The 17,689-nt window shown below is 43.8% G+C and overlaps 2 protein-coding genes across 4 annotated transcripts in view; one reads left to right on the top strand and one right to left on the bottom strand.

Moving 5' to 3' along the window:
• Window positions 1-2,158, top strand: part of LOC128741156 (protein expanded) — a 96,324-nt gene extending 94,166 nt beyond the window's left edge. For all 3 annotated transcript variants that reach the window (XM_053836760.1, XM_053836762.1, XM_053836763.1), the window contains one exon: window positions 53-2,158. In XM_053836760.1, the coding sequence (XP_053692735.1) occupies window positions 53-567 (515 nt within the window). In that variant the 3' untranslated portion in view covers window positions 568-2,158. The remainder of the gene's footprint in view (window positions 1-52) is intronic.
• On the bottom strand, window positions 1,868-17,689 carry LOC128741157 (neutral and basic amino acid transport protein rBAT-like). The gene is made up of 2 exons (XM_053836764.1): window positions 16,707-17,689; window positions 1,868-3,550 (listed from the first exon to the last, which is right to left on the bottom strand). The coding sequence occupies exons 1-2, from the start codon at window positions 17,237-17,239 to the stop codon at window positions 2,191-2,193; spliced, it is 1,893 nt and encodes a 630-aa protein (XP_053692739.1). The 5' UTR covers window positions 17,240-17,689; the 3' UTR covers window positions 1,868-2,190.

The following is a 17,689-nucleotide window of genomic DNA, read 5'->3' as shown; positions in this document are numbered from 1 at the left end:
TTGTTAAATTCTTTAGAAACCACCAACTAATCGCTTTGCCTAATGATTTCAGTACCCGCGAAACCCATGCCCACGAAGCCAACCGGTCCGAGCGCCAAGCTGCAAGCACAGATCAGGAAACAGTATCCTGATTTCGACTTTAGCACCCTCAGCACAAACACTTCCATCGACATCAAAACCCTTCGGGAAAAAAGCAAAAATTTGGATCTCCCCCTTATATCCGCCCTGATGCACGACCGCTCGCTGCTCAAGCAAACGCGTGCCTTCGTTATGCCCAAACATCCCAGCAAAGTTGCTAGTAACGTCAATTCCCCTAGCAACCCGATCACGCCCGCCAGCCCCAACCAGCAGAGTCTGCTGGTTGCCCACAAGTCCAAATATCCGGTGTCCGGTCTCAGCACCACCCAGCTCGCCAAACCACGCAAATCGTCGGCCGTTAGCCATCGGCATCCAAATGACAAATTACCTCCGCTACCTGGTCAGACAGCAACCGAGGGTAATAACTACGTTATGGACCCGACACCGGCCAAACAGAAGAGCTACAGCTCTTCGCAACCCAGTGCCTGATCCTGGTCGGTTGACATATGCTATTGACATTATTGTCAGCGCCACCAGATTGGAACAATCCACGGAAAATGATAGACTTTCACGATCGGAAACACATTGTGTCATGCTAAAGCTAAGCTAAATAGAGTTTTTTTGTCATTTTAGTTGCATTTTAATAAAATGGACCATAACAATTTTTGTTTGCTAGTAAGAAATCGACAACCTTCATGAAGGTTTTTGCCCAACCCCCAAACAATGTCATAATAGTGACTATCGTCGTCAGACATAACCTCCAAGAAAAAAAAAACACATTTGCAACGTTCCAACCCACACGTTCCCACATGTTTTGTAAATTCCCCCGAAGCTCTACGATCAGATAAAGCGATCGATAAAACAACAGCAATTTTGGATTTAGATAGAAAACAGTGTCGTACTGCAGAGTAGTCATAAATCAAAATATTTTCTTTTAGAGGAAATTACTCAGGATTCTTATTAACAAAAAAAAAACAAGTTCTTTTAGGCAAAATTAGTTCTGTTGTATTTTGATAGTTATAAAGAAAAATCTAAATAATGTAAATAGGACTTCGAGGAGATATGAAATGAAACGCAGCACATTCAAACATAAGAAATTATCTTTCGGGTTGAAGTTCTTTCCTAAACTGTTTTTTTTTGGCATGATTAGAAAATCACGGGTGTTGATCCTGCAAGGCATCAACCCACAATATCCATGCAAGTCGTGCCAAATTTACTCGCTAAGTAGTTCGCAAAAGAAAAAAAAGAGAAAAAAATCATACATTCTTGAACAGCTAGTATAGATAGAGTATATAGAATGCCACACAAGGAGGACAAGACTAATGACTAGAATAAAAACAAGAAGTAAAGTAAAAGCAATAAAACTTTCTTTTCGAAATGTTTACAAACAATCTGTATAGATAAGTATTCGTCGGTCGCGATGATGAGAGAAAGACCCCTGCTTGTTTTTTTTCGAGAGTAAAGTAAAGTAAAGCAAAAAATCTGAACACAAAAAATGGAATTCTACACTCAAAGTGAGTCGCCATATTTATTTAATACCCGAACGGAACAGAATGGAAACGAAAAACATGAGTGCATGTGTGATAGGAAACATTTTATGCAGTTTGGAAATGAATTGAACACACAAAAAACACCACACAGACACAGGGGCAAGTAAATGATAATGGTACGTTTTTGCTCAAATTACCTACTGTAGGAATATTGGTATATAAGTAATTGAGGTGCACAAGCGCATTGGTTTAGGATAGTGTTGAATTTTATTTAAACCGATATTTTATTTTTATTTTTTTCTTTGTTTGGAGAGCGAAGCGATGATGGTATCAATCAAACGTAGGGAAACTACTGACAAAAAAACACGAGTACGAACTGTTGTAGGGACTAGTAAAGTAATCGTTATGTTTTTCCTATAGATATTTTTAATAGATTTTTATTAACATTCTCTCTGCTCTATACAACACAGCTATGGTTGATATATGTACAGAACAATTTAGGGTGTAAAGTAAAGCTACTTGTAGGTTAGTTATTATTTGAATTTTCTTCTTTATAAGAAAAAATCCACAAAATAAAATCAAAACTGAATCAAAAACAAAACTGGTGCGATTGTTCTGCTTTTTATTTGTGTAATCTCACGATGATGGTTTCCAAAGCGTTCGCCGCAAATCGTTCAAAGTAAACACGCTCCTTCTTGCCGGTCGTTCCTGCAACAATTTCTCCGCTGTAAAACATCGCCGTCAGATCAAGAGAAACATTTTTCGACCCAAAATTACTGATAGCAGCAAAGGAGTTCCTTCTCGGGTACCACCGTTCAATTATAACTATGTCATTTTGGCTGGACTTTATATCAGTGTTCGTCAAGACTTGACCTTCTTTCACGACTGCATTCAAATAAATCGAAGGCGATTTTTTACGCAACGCAATCATCTCAAGCACAATTTCAAGATGATGAAACGAAGCGGAAGCACTCCTTGGCAGCCAAGGTAAAGTTCCTCGTCCCGTAAACTGACTACCACTCCATGCCATCGCAGCCAGATGATGCAAATGTTTAGTCTCCACGTGTTCCCCATTCGGATCGCTTGCCTCTTCCAGAGCGATTTCGTCTCCATAGAAAATACTGACAGTTCCGGGTAACATCAGCTGCATCAGCGTAGCTGCCAAGGTAGCATTGGGATTGAGCCCCGACGATAACCGCCGCTCGCTGACACCACCGAGACTCCAGTGAACCCATGGATGTTCAACACCTTTCATAACTTTTTCGTCACTCATTACATCCTTAACGGTACTCGCAATCACTTCAGCTCCTTTTGCAACGTCCAATAGAACGTCTATCAAATCAACTTGACTAAGGACCTGGGAAGCGATTGAATCGGGAACCTTTTCCACAAACTGCTTGCTAACCATTAAAACCCGATCTCCTCCAAGAGTATACTTCCATTCTTTGATATTTTCCAGTAGCAGTGGATCATCATGGAAGTGTTCCAACCCTTTGATATAGAATCCATCAACGCCAGTTTTAGCAAGCCAAAACCGAATAACGCTGGTGATAACATTCTCCTGCTCGTGCAGTACAGATCTAGCCAACCGAAGGTACTCACTAGTGGGTACATCATCCGTTCGATTGGGCAGTCGGTCAACGTCCATCGTCGGTGGGTTTAAATGATCCACAAACGGATAGATGGGCAAATCTAGAATCAGCGAAATGTTTCGTTCGTGCAGAACGGCGGCAAATTTTTGCAGATCTTCAACCTTTCCCAGCACCTCGTCGACGGCCGTCAGCGAGGTAACGTCCTGAAAGTGGTCCGGATAGTGCTGGGACGGGAAAATGGAGTTCAACCGAACCGCACCGATGCCTAGGCTCTTGAAGTACTCGACCCGTCCGATCAGGCCGTGAATGTCACCCAAACCATCGTCGTTCGTGTCCTGGAAGCTAGCCGGGAATACTTCGTAGAAAACGGATCCTTTGTACCAGGCGACACTGAAAAGAGAGCGGTAGCAAATGGGAGCTTAGTTAAAGTATTATGAATTACAAAAACGAATGTTGTTTGCTAACATGTTATACTACAGATCTAGATAAATGCCCAGCCATACTGCGATTCTAAATATCTATGGCCCCTTGCCACCATCATAACATATCCGTGGTTACGTATTTACCAGCCGTACCAAATAATCTAAGGCTTGAGAAGAAGAATCAAGATCGCTCTTCGGCAAATCTCAAGATCGACCAACAGATTTCAAAGACCATCATCCCGCTTGGGGATATCGAATCGCTAATCACAGGGGCTCTGTTATCTTTGAGCCCATCGTAGAAGGTGATTCTTAATGACGGCATCTCTGCTTTCTGACCTGGCGAGTGAAGAAACTGTCCTCCGTATCAACTGGAAGCGAGGAGGAACTGAGGAGTAGCTACTAGTCTACTCTCCTCATCACTATCAGAGACAAACCCATAAATAAGCAAAGCTTTGGGCCTAAACGTCTTTCCAAGACTTGACCCTATTTCGTCGACAGACGTCACAGTCGGTTCTTAGAGTACAGGACAATTACGGGGCTAGTGCAATCGTCCTACTGACACTATTTAGCAAGCACCGCCCAGCCGGAATACGAACATGCGACGCCTGGCTTGTTAGACCAACATCGTACCCCGAAACTAACTGGGTGGTACCCATAGAAGTGACCAAAATACTGCGCTGGTTTACGCTCATAGAGCTGACTGACCTCTGTACAACACCGTTTTCTATGAAAGAATCCGAAAAACAATACTGGAATTCATCGACCTAGTTGTAATCACTACGAACATTGTCGCTCTAGCCAGTGCGAGACCAAAAAGAAAGTCACTTCATAGCAATGGTGATCAGAGGACACCAGAGGGCGGTAAAGGAATAGAGAAAGACCTTGTTGGCGGCCAAGCGTCCCCAATCGACCACAAAGTAACGTCAGAAGTCGATATCGACGGTCATCCATGCTACAAAAAGAACCTCCTTAGAAAGATTCTTTGAAGAAATCCGCAAGGGCCAATCAACTAAAGAACAATGGAAATGGGTTAATACACATAAGAGAAATCGCTAATCTACGAAAGTGGTGTTCAAAACTGGCAACGGTAGTGATGGCTGATGACTTCGCAGAAGTTTGAAAACTCGATCGACGTTATAGAGAAGGGCAACGTACTCATATAGTACATGGATCCCAAAGCGTCGCATCCCGATGCGCGGTCCGCATGACTATATTAACGGCCCTTTCTTAACGACAAGTAAATCAAAGCCTAGATTTTACCTTAACTAGGATCGGCCGGGGTAGAAAAAGTAGACTTTCCTATGATCAAGAATTTACCAGCAACTGGAAAGGAATCCCCACTACAGTTGTTGATGCCGAATAGTCACAATGAATCATGCGACCGAAAACAAGGCATAGCTTCGTGACTCCGAAACCAACATCGGATGCACAAGGTGATCAGCCTGCAAAGTTTTGATCCATATCGCATATCCAACTATTAAAACGCTAGAAAGGATAGTTACCCGCCGGCTTAGCTGTTTCCTTCGATGAAACAACCTAATGGATCACAGAGATAGCATGCCTTCAGAGCTTGGCACGGAACGAACTTCTATTTCACCGCCGAAGAGGCGATCATGATAATTTTTGGATTTTGGGAAAAAATATGTGATTACTCCACTATCGACAGAAGGACATAAATGAAACCATCTAAATTTTGTAGCTTTATTCAACCAGTTTCTGGTTCTGGCCTCTCTGGTCTATCAACAGATGATAGTCGAGTAATTCGGGGTCAAAATTGGGGTAGGTTACTGTTCTCAGCCAAATTTCTTGTAATAATATGCTCTATAAGGTTGAATTCCTCCAAACGATACAGCTTTAACTTTCAAGAAACTTTGCTAAAAGTTCGACAAACCAAAAAACCAAGTTTCCCTACTCAAAACTCTAATGCGTACGTTTTTCTTTTTTTTTTTGGTTTTGAACTACCATGCTACGATGGGCTGTCCACGTCGTACCAAGAACAGAGTGTCCCAACGTGCCAGATGTTGCGACCAGGTTTCAGTTGACCTGCGTTTGTTCATACGCTCTACGAATCGGCGACGAGTAGCCCAGGACCGAATATAGTGGAGAGATATGAACTCAGCTGGTAGTCAGCTGGGCCGATCAACGCCTGAATGTGCAGATTAAGAATCAAGGGCCGCTTCTTTAATATTAGCATCATTAACGTGCACATCCTTCACCTAGGAAGTACCGATGATCACAAAGACGAACTTTACGTGCAATTGGAGCGCGAATACGAGGCTGGCAAATGAGTGAACATGTGCAAATATATCACCTCTGTTTTCTAACTCCTATCTCTACCTCCACGAGGTGCCGGCTGGGGTACGGTAGCCAAAGTTGCGCACCTGGTGGTACGCAACCTTGGTTGTCGTATGCAGACAGAGAAGGTGGAACACTCGCCGTGTGGTTTCCGGCTACCTAATCATGCAGTTCGGCGCAGGTTTTTCGGAGGGCGCGGCTGCGGGGTGTGGGCACACCGGGAGAGAGTTATTTTCTCAGCTGGCTTAGCACAGAGAGAGAGACTCTAAATCGGTCTGTTTTACACAATCTGCAGTTAGGCCCTTTGGCGGTTGGTGCCGAATTGTACGTTTGGGCAAAAATTGAGCCACGGGACCTGATCCTGCCGGGAGTCGGCAAATCAGGAGCCCCTAAGTCAAGGTCTACCTCCGTGCCGATGACTGAATGGCTGGAGGGGTGAAAACATGCCAGTCGCGAACGGAGTGCTTTGGGCATCTGGCCCCTACTGTGCCATGCGGGGCTCTGGTACGGTCGATCTTTGTTGTCCCTTGCGTTTCGTGGGAACAGCATAGTAGTCCTGCCCAATTTCCCTTATGGGTTTTACGCCAAGTGCGTTCTGGCCAATATAATTGGCTTCGCTTACAATTTGCTGTCTGATCTGTGTTGGAGTTTGTTTGTGCATATACTCCGCTAGTCAAATAGTTAGGGTCGCACAAATAAATCTTCAACACAAACGGGCAGCAAATTTGTATTTATGCGAAAAACTTTTTAATGGCTCTGTCACCATCGCATTGGTTCAGGAACCGTATTTTCGCAAGGGGTACTTTCATTCGACGGATATTGGAAACCAGAACTTTGCTGCTTTCAGCAAAACTGGTATGACAAATCCTCGTTTGATGCCCAGGGCATGCATATTGTTGCATAGGTCAATAAGTGCATGCCTTATCTCTGAGTTGACTACTCGAGATATTTGTGCAGTCACAGTAGAACTCGTCGTGGATGATGTCCATAGGCGCTATGTCTACTGTTCTGCATACTTACCACACGATGAACCGTCTCCCAGCGACGATTTCAGAAATGTGGTGAGATACTGCCAATCTAATGGGCTTCCGCTCATTGTAGGCAGTGATGCCAATGCCCATCACATCATTTGGGGCAGCTCGGATATCAATCCGAGAGGCTCTGATTTGATGGAATATTTGAGTAGTACCAACCTTGGAATACTCAACATTGGCAATTGTCCAACTTTCATACGAGCTGGTAGAGAGGAAGTGTTAGATATAACACTCTGCTCTAACAGGATCAGTCATGAGTTGGCACAATGGCATGTTTCAAATGAGACACCAATATCTGATCATTGCTTTATATATTTTGATCATTTGGGTGTCTCCTTGAACGCTGCAACCTTTCGCAATCCGAGATTTTCTGACTGGGAACTCTTTGAGGAGGAACTGGCGACGAAATTTCAAGGATTCGAACCGACGATTGAGTCATCGATCGACTTGGATGTGGCTGTAGATGTCACAACATCTTTTATTGCGGAATCTTTTGAAGTAGCTTGCCCGCTAAAAACTATTAAAACGACTAGAGGAACACCGTGGTGGAACTCTCACCTCGCGGAACTAAAGAAACGATGCAGGAGAGCCTGGAATAGACGTCGGAGGGATGGCGTGGAGCCTTTCAAGCAGGCCCGGAAAGCCTATGCAAAGGCTCTACGGTCTTCAGCACGCACGAGCTGGCACAGGTTCTGTAGCAACGTTTCCAGTTTCGGCGAGGCAAGTCGACTTAATAAAATACTGTCAAAATCGAAAGATTATCAGGTTAATAACATTCGAAGTTCGAACGGTGAATACTGTTCGAATGACAATGAAATCCTGGAATGTCTCTTTTATAGTCACTTTCCGGGCTGTGTGGAACCTGAAGTTCGAAACGATCCAGAAATCGTTTTAGGTGGCTTAGACTCATGGGCTTTTGCTCGGAGACTTGTCACAACTGAAGCGATTGAGTGGGCCGTGAACAGCTTCTCTCCATACAAATCTCCTGGAACAGATGGAATATACCCTATTCTACTGCAGAAAGGATTCAAGTACTTCAAACACATTCTGAGAAGGATGTTTGTGTGTAGTATTGCTATTGGGTACATCCCAACTCAATGGCGTGAAATAACCATTAAGTTCATTCCTAAAGGTGGACGCGCGACATACGAGCAAGCAAAAAGTTTTAGACCAATCAGTCTAACGTCATTCTTGCTTAAATCACTTGAGCGGATTGTTGATCACCACATCCGCGAAACAAGCTTAGTAGAAGTTCCTCTTCATTCAGCACAACATGCTTATCAAAGTGGCAAATCTACAACCACTTTATTACATGATGTGGTGGATAAAATTGAGGTTGCTTTTTCACAAAAGGAATCTTGCTTAGGAACTTTTTTGGATATTGAAGGCGCGTTTGATAACGTATCTTTCGCTTCCATTTTGGAGGCTGCTCGTTATCATAATGTGCCTTCAATAATCATAAAGTGGATAGAACAAATGCTTAGTAACCGATTGCTTTTTTCGTCCTTACGGCAAGCAAGCATTTGGAAGCAAAGTGTTTGTGGATGTCCACAAGGTGGCGTTCTCTCGCCTCTTTTATGGAACCTTGTGGCGGACGGCCTATTGAGGAAACTCAATAGTCTAGGCTATCCGTCATATGGTTTTGCGGATGACTATCTCATCCTAGTAGTTGGAAAGTGCATAAGCACATTATTTGACTTAATGCAGCAGGCACTACGTGTCGTAGAAACGTGGTGCCGAGAAACTGCACTTTCGGTAAATCCGAGCAAAACATCTATCGTCTTATTTTCAAGACGTAGAAATACCAATGGAGCTCGCGCTCTGCGCTTTTACGATTCGGATGTTGATGTTGTGAACGAAGTGAAGTACGTGGGGTTGATTCTCAACTCCAAGCTTGACTGGTCCACAAATATTGACTTCCGAATTAAAAAAGCGTGCATGGCCTTTGGGCAATGTAGACGAGCAATTGGCAACTCTTGGGGGCTTAAACCCAAATACATACACTGGTTATACACGGTCGTTGTCAGACCAATACTGGCGTATGGTTGTCTTGTATGGTGGCAGAGAGGGGAAGTTGTGACTGTCCAGACAAAGCTAAACCATCTTCAAAGGATGTGTTTAATGGCAATGTCTGGTGCATTTACTACAACTCCTACTGCCGCCCTAGAAGCTATTTTCAATATTAAACCTCTACACTTCCACCTGAAGCAAGAGGCACTAATATGTGCTTATCGACTACACGCGATTGGCCTTTGGCAGTCTGTGGACGGTTCCACTGGTCATACTCGATTGTGGTCGCAAATTGTTGCTGAGGACAAGTTTGCCCTTGCTCCTAGCGATGTAACGCTCATGCGTACTTTCCCGTATAGGACTTTCTCAAGTGACTTTCCTCCTAGAGAGGATTGGATGTCAGGCTACATGGAAAGGAAAATTTCCGACTATGTAGTCTGTTATACCGATGGTTCCTTGTACGAAGGTCGCGCGGGTGCTGGTGTTTACTGCCGTGAGCTAGAATTGGAGGAATCCTATTCGTTGGGTAGTTACTGCACCGTTTTTCAAGCTGAAATCTTTGCAATTATGTGCGGAGCTCAGTTTGCACTTCAGAAAGAACTGATAGGCAAGATTATCTACTTCTGTTCTGACAGTCAAGCCGCTATAAAAGCCCTTTGTGCGGCTAATTCTAAATCTAAAACAGTCATCGCCTGCCACACCCAATTAGAAGAACTAAGCATTCTAAATGCCGTTCATCTGGTTTGGGTTCCTGGCCATTCTGGTATAACCGGAAATGAATGGGCTGATGAACTAGCAAGATCTGGAGCAGAAAAGTCGGTTTTCGGACCGGAACCTGCTTTACCAATTGCGGCATGTTGGATAAAACAAAAGATTCGATCTTGGTTTTCATCTGAACATGTACGTTATTGGGAAAATCTTGAAACTTGTCGTCAAACGAAAAGTTTCATTGTTAAGCCTTGTGAGAAGGTTGCGAAATTTCTTTTGCAACACTCAAAGGTAAATTGCAGTATTCTTGTCAGATCACTGACTGGTCACTGCAGGCTAAATTATCATATGGCTACGATTCAGCGAGCTGAATCGTTTCATTGTAATTTATGTGAATCCGACTACGGTACACCATATCACGTAATTTGCAACTGTCCTGCAGTAGCACAATTGCGTCATAGGATCTTTGGATCCTACGTCTTAAATGAATCGGATTTTAGGAAACTAAAATTACGAGACATTTTGATGTTCCTTACCGAAAGCGGTATTGAGCTATAAGCTCTTATTTATCATGAGTATACCCCCCAGGGGGTGTACTTTTGATAAGTTAACTACCAAGGATTGCAGTATCCCTTCGGGGGTACAAAAATCTCTCGGTATATATATGTTTGTGTTTGTCCAAATTCCTCATCCACCCCTTCCCATTCCTCCTGTTTTCCTTCCCGTCCTCATCAGGTAAATGATGACACGGGCAAGATGGGCAAGGCACAAATCTTCCACATGATTGTGAGGAACGTGCTGCTCGAGCCAAAGATGCTGATACCTGATACCAGCCAAATTTCTTGTAATAATATGCTCTATAAGGTTGAATTCCTCCAAACGATACAGCTTTAACTTTCAAGAAACTTTGCTAAAAGTTCGACAAACCAAAAAACCAAGTTTCCCTACTCAAAACTCTAATGCGTACGTTTTTCTTTTTTTTTTTTGGTTTTGAACTACCATGCTACGATGGGCTGTCCACGTCGTACCAAGAACAGAGTGTCCCAACGTGCCAGATGTTGCGACCAGGTTTCAGTTGACCTGCGTTTGTTCATACGCTCTACGAATCGGCGACGAGTAGCCCAGGACCGAATATAGTGGAGAGATATGAACTCAGCTGGTAGTCAGCTGGGCCGATCAACGCCTGAATGTGCAGATTAAGAATCAAGGGCCGCTTCTTTAATATTAGCATCATTAACGTGCACATCCTTCACCTAGGAAGTACCGATGATCACAAAGACGAACTTTACGTGCAATTGGAGCGCGAATACGATCGCTGCCCAAGACATGATGTCAAAATCATTGTCGGAGACTATAATGCTCAGGATAGTCAGCGGGAGGAATTTAAACCGGTGATTGGACGGTTCATTGCACACCCGCAAACGAACGAATACGGCCTTAGACTTGTCGACTTCGCCCTCTCCAAGAACATGACCTTACGTAGTACCTTTTTACAGCATAACCTCTACCATCGGTACACCTGGAGATCACTCAACCAGACAGAACCACAAATCGCCACGTTCTTATAGATTGTCGGCACTTTTCAGAACCAAACGGGGTGCTAACATTGATTGGGACTTGACCAAACTTATGTTTTTTAGTCTTTTGACCTTGAAATGCGGTCAGGCATATATTAATATTTTTGAAACGATGGTTCTACAATTGATGAAGGGACGGCAAGGGAAAGTAATGAAAAAGGATTTTTTGGGAATGGAGAGGAAAGAGTGGAAAGGAAGGGGGGGGGGGGGGTAATAGGTAGCTACGCTTAACAAGTTGTCTTTGTGGCTCCTACCTTTTGTCCAATGCTGGAAGGTGCATGGGGCGAGCCAAGCTATAATCTGAGATTATAACCGGATTTGAACCCACAACACCCGCCAGGGCATGTTGCTCGTTGGTACCCGTGTACCTATGAACCACAGAGGCGCTGGACAAAAGGAGTATGCACAAACCCCCTTATTAAAGTAGCGACATGGGTTGGGCTATTTTTAGACACAAATTGTGCCTCTTCCTTCACCTACTGTAGAGACCACCGACCGAGAAGTTTTGATCTAACTTGCTTTTACTTTCAGGACGACGACACTATGCAGGCCCTTACGACTTGCAAGGTACTCTGCGTATGACGTTGTACGTCCGTAAGCGTGAAGTACGCGTTTCTCAGTGCGGGTCTTCGGAGAAAGGCTCCGTTCCTATGAAATTGACCAAACTCGTAGCGTAGCTACCTATTACCCCCCCCCCCCCCCCCCCCTTCCTTCCCTTCCGAGTTTGGTCAATTTCATAGGAACGGAGCCCGCGCTGACAAACGCGTACTAACACGCTTGCGGACGAACAACGTCACACGCAGTACCTTGCAAGTCGTAAGGGCCTGCATAGTGTCGTCGTCCTGAAAGTAAAAACAAGTTAGATCAAAACTTCTTGGTCGGTGGTTTCTACAGTTGACGGAGGAAGAGGCACAATCTGTGCGTCTAAAAGTAACCCAAAATCCAGATAGGTCGCTACAATAATAAGTGGGTTGCGCAGTCTTCTTTTGTCCAGCGCCTCTATGGTTCAAAGGTACACGGGTACCAGCGAGAAGCGAGCCACACGCCCTGGGAGGTGTTGTGGGTTCAAATCCGGTTATAATCTCAGATTATAACTTGGTTCGACCCAAGCACCTTCCAGCATTGGACAAAAGGTAGGAGTCACAAAGACAACTTGTTAAGCGTAGCTACCTATTACCCCCCCTTCCTTTCCACTCTTTCCCCTCCATTCCCAAAAAATCCTTCATTACTTTCCCTTACCGTCCCTTCATCAATTGTAGAACCATCGTTTCAAAAATATTAATTGATTCGGACCACGGATGGTAAAGATTCGTCAAAAACTATGTGTTGTGAATAACATACGATACCGGCGGCGCCAGCCACGGTATTATCTAACGCAACTGAAGCAACCGGAAGCCGGATTATCTCTCGAAACCGCGCTGCCAAAGAGAATGAGCTGGATGAAGCCCCTCTTGAGGATTATTGGAATGGCGTGAAAACAGCCATCGTAGACATCGTAGCAGAGAATGTCTTAGGTCGTGTGGTACCGAATCGACGTAACGAATGGTTTGACGGTGAGTACCAACATATATTGGATGAGAAGGAACGCAGCGCGGGTACAAATGCTGCGTAGAGCCATCCGTCAGAATGTGGAGACAGCAAACCCGACTCTTCGAGGAGAAAAAATGCCACCAGGAGAAGAAGTGCCTTCAGGAGAAGAAGGAGGGCGAAGAACTCGAGCAGCTGTACCGCTTTCACAACACACGGAAATTCTATCAACAAAGCAAAGCCGTGGGTTTAAACGTCCTTTCTAAGACTTGACCCTCTTCTTTATCGACAGACTTCGCAGCCGGCTATTAGAGCACAGGAGAGTTACGGGGCTAGTGCAAAAATCCTAATAACTCTATCTAGCAGCACCGCCGGGATTCGAACATACGACGACTGGCTTGTTAGACCAGCATCGTACCTCGAAACCAACTAAGCGGCTGAGATTCTATCAGAGACTGAACGAATCTCGAAAGTATTATGACTGATGACCGCACGGTGTTCGAAAGGTGAAAGCAGCACTACGATCAACACCTGAATGGCGTGCAGGTGGAAGATAATGATAGTGATGGAGGAACCTCAACCTCATTGATACAGCATACAACGGAGATGTGCCACTGAACTGGACTGGAAAGAGGAGGTTATTTGTCCTATCTACAAGAAAGGCGATAAGCTGGATTGTGAGAACTACCTAGCGATCACTATCCTGAATGCCACCTTCAAAGTGCTTTCCCAAGTCATCGACTATCGCCAAGAGCTAATAGATTCGTGGAAAGTTATCAGCCCGGTTTCTTGGAGGGTCGGTATACAACGTATCAAATCTTCACCCTGCGGTAGAGCCTCCACAAGTACCGTGAATTTCAAGTCCCCAAGCCACACCTGTTCGTTGATTTCAAAGCCACATAGTGTGAAAAAGGGCAAGAGCCTTGGAAAATTATAGACGAAAATGGCTTTCCGGGTAAGCTTACTAGAATCATCATGGCTACGATGGATGAAATCCAGTGCTATACGCATGAGAATATCGGTTGGATTGTCGGACCCATTCGAATCTCGCAGGGGACTTCGACAAGGAGATGGTCTTTCCTACCTGCTATCCAAAATTGCGCTTGAAGGTGTTATAAGACGAGCGATGATCGAAATACGGGTCATGATTTTCAAAAAAATGCAGTCAATTTACCTGCTTTACCGACGACGTGGATGCTGTCGCAGAATATTTGAGGCGGTGGAAGATCAGTACAGAGCCGGCGCTACAGTGCGCGATGCCCTGTACAGATTGAGCAGCGAGGCCCCCACTATGAGTCTTAATGATCGTCTTTAAGACAGACTTCGATTGCTGTACACAATTTACGGACTGCTCATACCCATTGATGAAATTGAGCTAGATAGTTGTAATCCTGTGCCCCAATTTTGCACTCACGGTTAATAAAATCAATGACCTGTTGGGTTTTGGGTTCTATGCTCGGTATGGATTGCGAAGGAAACATCTGTAGAAGTTATGCCTAATTAAAGCAAGGACCCCGCAATTGCAGAGCAGATGCGCTGAACTTACAAGTTCAGAGTTACAATGATACTGATACTCCGATATTCTTTAAATGATATAGAGTGGAACTGTGTCCAGCTACGAGTTCCATGATCGTGCGTAGCTCACTGTATAACTGTTTAGTTTACAACCCTGCATAATCTAAGTGGCCAGCAATGTCCAGTTTTTTATCCTCAGATATTCCGAGGTGTTGGTTTTCATTACTGAAGCTCAGCTTACCACCAATCAGTACAGGAGAAGCCTAGCGAATGATATAACGACTGTTTTTGGGCGTTTAATATTAAGCTCATCTTGTAAACTTCATAACATGGTTAGCTCCAAGCTGCACTGTGTCAAACTGCTGCGATAGCCTGTAAAGGAATGCGTCCGAAAGGCTACCTGTGACCAAAGCAAGGGTGAGAGAGCTTCTTGTGGACTTCCTTCAATCGCCGAAATCGTGACCGATATATCTCCCATTGATGTTGTGATTTCTCTGCTTGAAAGCATTGCTGAAATCTAGCTCATTGTGGTCGATTCCGTTTTGAAAATGAACAGTAAAGATTGAAGCGAAGAAAGCGTTATCTACAGCGCCTTCAATATCAAGGAAAACACAAAGTCCAGTCTCTGATATTAGAGTGATTTCTCAATAAACGTCACAACACAGTGCAGCGTGGTTTCTTTAGATTTTCCGTTCTGATATGTATGTTGATTTCCATGCAACGGAGAGTACTGTAAAAACTCATTGCGGATATAGTTATCCGTGATTTTCTACTTGAGAACTTGAGAGCGTCAGACTTATTAGTCTGAATGCCTTTTGCATGGTTTTCTCTTTATTATCTGCTTTAGGTATGCCTTTAGGCATCTGCCTACTTTCCGCCAATTCTCTGGGAAATGTCCCAAAGCGAAACTTGTTCGAAAAATGTTGATAAGCGCGGACGTTATAACGCTGTCCATTTTCTGTAAGAAAACGAGTAGAATACCATCTAAGAACTAAGTGCCTATTTGATCGAAGCCTCCGTTCTGAACAGCCAAGGGTATTGTACCCATTTTTTTCTAGTCATCACCAAGCGCGAGGCCCCCTGAAGCACGAGGCTCCGTTCCACCGCACAAGTTTTCCGGTCTAGCCCACTTCACCGGTTCCACTTCACCACCAAAGGACTAGCGAGCACTGCGTGCCAACGGATCTGGAAACTGGTTGTCGTGGGCTGAATTAAATGGAGAAATTATGCTACGCTGGCCTTGTCATAAGTCGTATGGCCAACTAAGTAAGTAAGTAAGTACTCAGCGGAAAATTCTGGAGGAATGACTACTAACGTAATAGATTTTTTAGTGTTTGGCGTATAAGCTTAAGCCATTTTTAATTTTTGAAGCTTATTTTAACCATTTTCTTGAACTGTCATACCACCGCACCGGTAGTGAATAATCGTATTGCAATCCAATCCAAACAAATCACGCTTGAACTTAAAACTATCCTTTTCTATGGTGCAGTGGATCCACAATCGTTTTATTACACACCCAGAGAACGCTCGTAGTTTCTAGTCCAAAACTATTTTTAGGTGCTTAACAGCAAAAAGTTTTACTCTAGCTTCAGTCGCCAATAAAATTACCCTGAACCCTATGTTCTTTCCTGTAAAGTATTGTGTTATAAATCATCACCAGCTGCGAAAAAAAACTAGACCAATAAAGAATGGAACCAACAAACCACCATGCAAGGATGCAGGAAACCGTTTTTCCTAACTGATAGACATTTTTAGAGCTATTGACTTTATCTCACTTTCTAAACTGTTTTTGTTGAACTCTAAATTTAGTAGATGACAGAACTTTTTTTCTTAAATTTTCTGCTATTGAACAAAAAAAGCTTATAAATATTAAAAGAACGAGAAAGTGATAAAAATGTTTTATACAGTTTGACTACAACAGTTGTTAAATTATCTCAATTCCTCTGTGGATTCGGGAATTCTATTAAAATACTCAACAATAATTTTTAATCATTGAAAAATCAATATTACTGTAAGCTTTAAAGTTACCCCATAACCATTTTTAGAGAATAATAATATATGAACCGATACCTATTATATGTAGCAAACATTCCTTGTAATGAACGTAGCATCCAGTCATGTGACCAAACTCTTTTAGCTCTTGTATTGTTTTTGTTTTTTCCCATTGCAGTGTACATACATCCGTTTGTTACCTTCGTTCACCAAAATTACACCAAATTCAAAACGCATGAATGTGTACGTTTCATGTACACCATGATGCCAATACTCGATTTACACCATGGAGTACAAAATCGATTTTTACCAGTAAACACATATTGCGCTTGGAACGCAATACATTCGCCATTCGGCTCGATAAATTTGCTAAATGGTTAATCAAAGCTATGGAATGCGTGTCATCCGAGCGACATTACTTCCATAAACAAAAACAATTTCCAAACGATAGCAAATGAATACTCACGCCGGATTGCAGGACTTGGGCAAGGTAGCAATCATCGTCACCACTACGCCAATCATAGCGACGATCCCGGAGAGAAACACGAAAAACGTACACTTCCGAATCAGGGGCCAATTCCAGTGCACAAAGCTGGGCATATCCTTGGAGATGGGAATATTTAACGTTCCATTCATATGCAGTCCATTTTCCGGCAGCTTTCCATCGCTAGTTTTCCGCAAATGTTGGTAATCGCTGAACAGCGTTCCCGCTCCTGACGTACAGCCACCCACCATTCCTATACCGGAGCTACCGGAAGAACTGGTCTCCGCAGCAGGATCGTCACCGGCTACATTGTCACAATTGTCGACGTTTGCCATCTCCAACGGGGTTAGTGGGTGAGTGAAGTCCAGTGGTGGACTGGGCGTTCCCGGTAGCAGTAAGCATGTGGAAGCATCTTCCTCCGGAAGAAAAGTCGAAACTGAAGGCGATGTAGTCAACGATTCCGGCAAATCTGCCCCCAACAGTGTCGGATCGGTAGATATTTGTAGATGATTCATTGTGTCGTCTAGATAGAATGCACTTTTAAATACGTAGGGAATGAATCTGTCACATGAAAGTGCAAATTCTCACTGATTGCACAACACTGCTCGGCGCACACTGCTAGCGCCAGCCAAACTAACGTATGTGCTAACTACTCCTCGCGGAATCTTGTGACGAATGACGACAACAGACTGTTTTCGTTAGGTGAGCCCCAGTCGGAAGCACCAACACTACCAGCCGGGACAATACCAGCAGCCGCTGATGATACGATTGGATATGAGGAACAGACGAACTGCTGGGATGCGAATCAATTGACACGAATTAACCGAGCCCGTAAATGGCAGAACGATATGTTTAACGTAGAGCCAGAAGCTTCAGAACTTTTGCACTGTTTTGATGCGATACTGGAGTGTTCACGATTTCAGTTAAAATTCAATGAAATTACTCAGTGCCTGATCAAGGGCGTT

This window comes from Sabethes cyaneus, chromosome 3, assembly GCF_943734655.1.
Source record: "Sabethes cyaneus chromosome 3, idSabCyanKW18_F2, whole genome shotgun sequence".
In the NCBI taxonomy this organism is placed as follows: domain Eukaryota; kingdom Metazoa; phylum Arthropoda; class Insecta; order Diptera; family Culicidae; genus Sabethes; species Sabethes cyaneus.
This window is presented reverse-complemented; position numbering and strand designations above follow the sequence as displayed.

Bases quoted from the DNA above. Each gene is read 5' to 3' on its own strand.
- LOC128741157 (XM_053836764.1), bottom strand. From the start codon at position 17,239: ATGAATCATCTACAAATATCTACCGATCCGACACTGTTGGGGGCAGAT. The intron at 3,551-16,706 runs GTGAGTATTCAT...CTCTCTTTTCAG, and splicing joins CCCAAGTCCTGCAATCCGGC to TGTCGCCTGGTACAAAGGAT.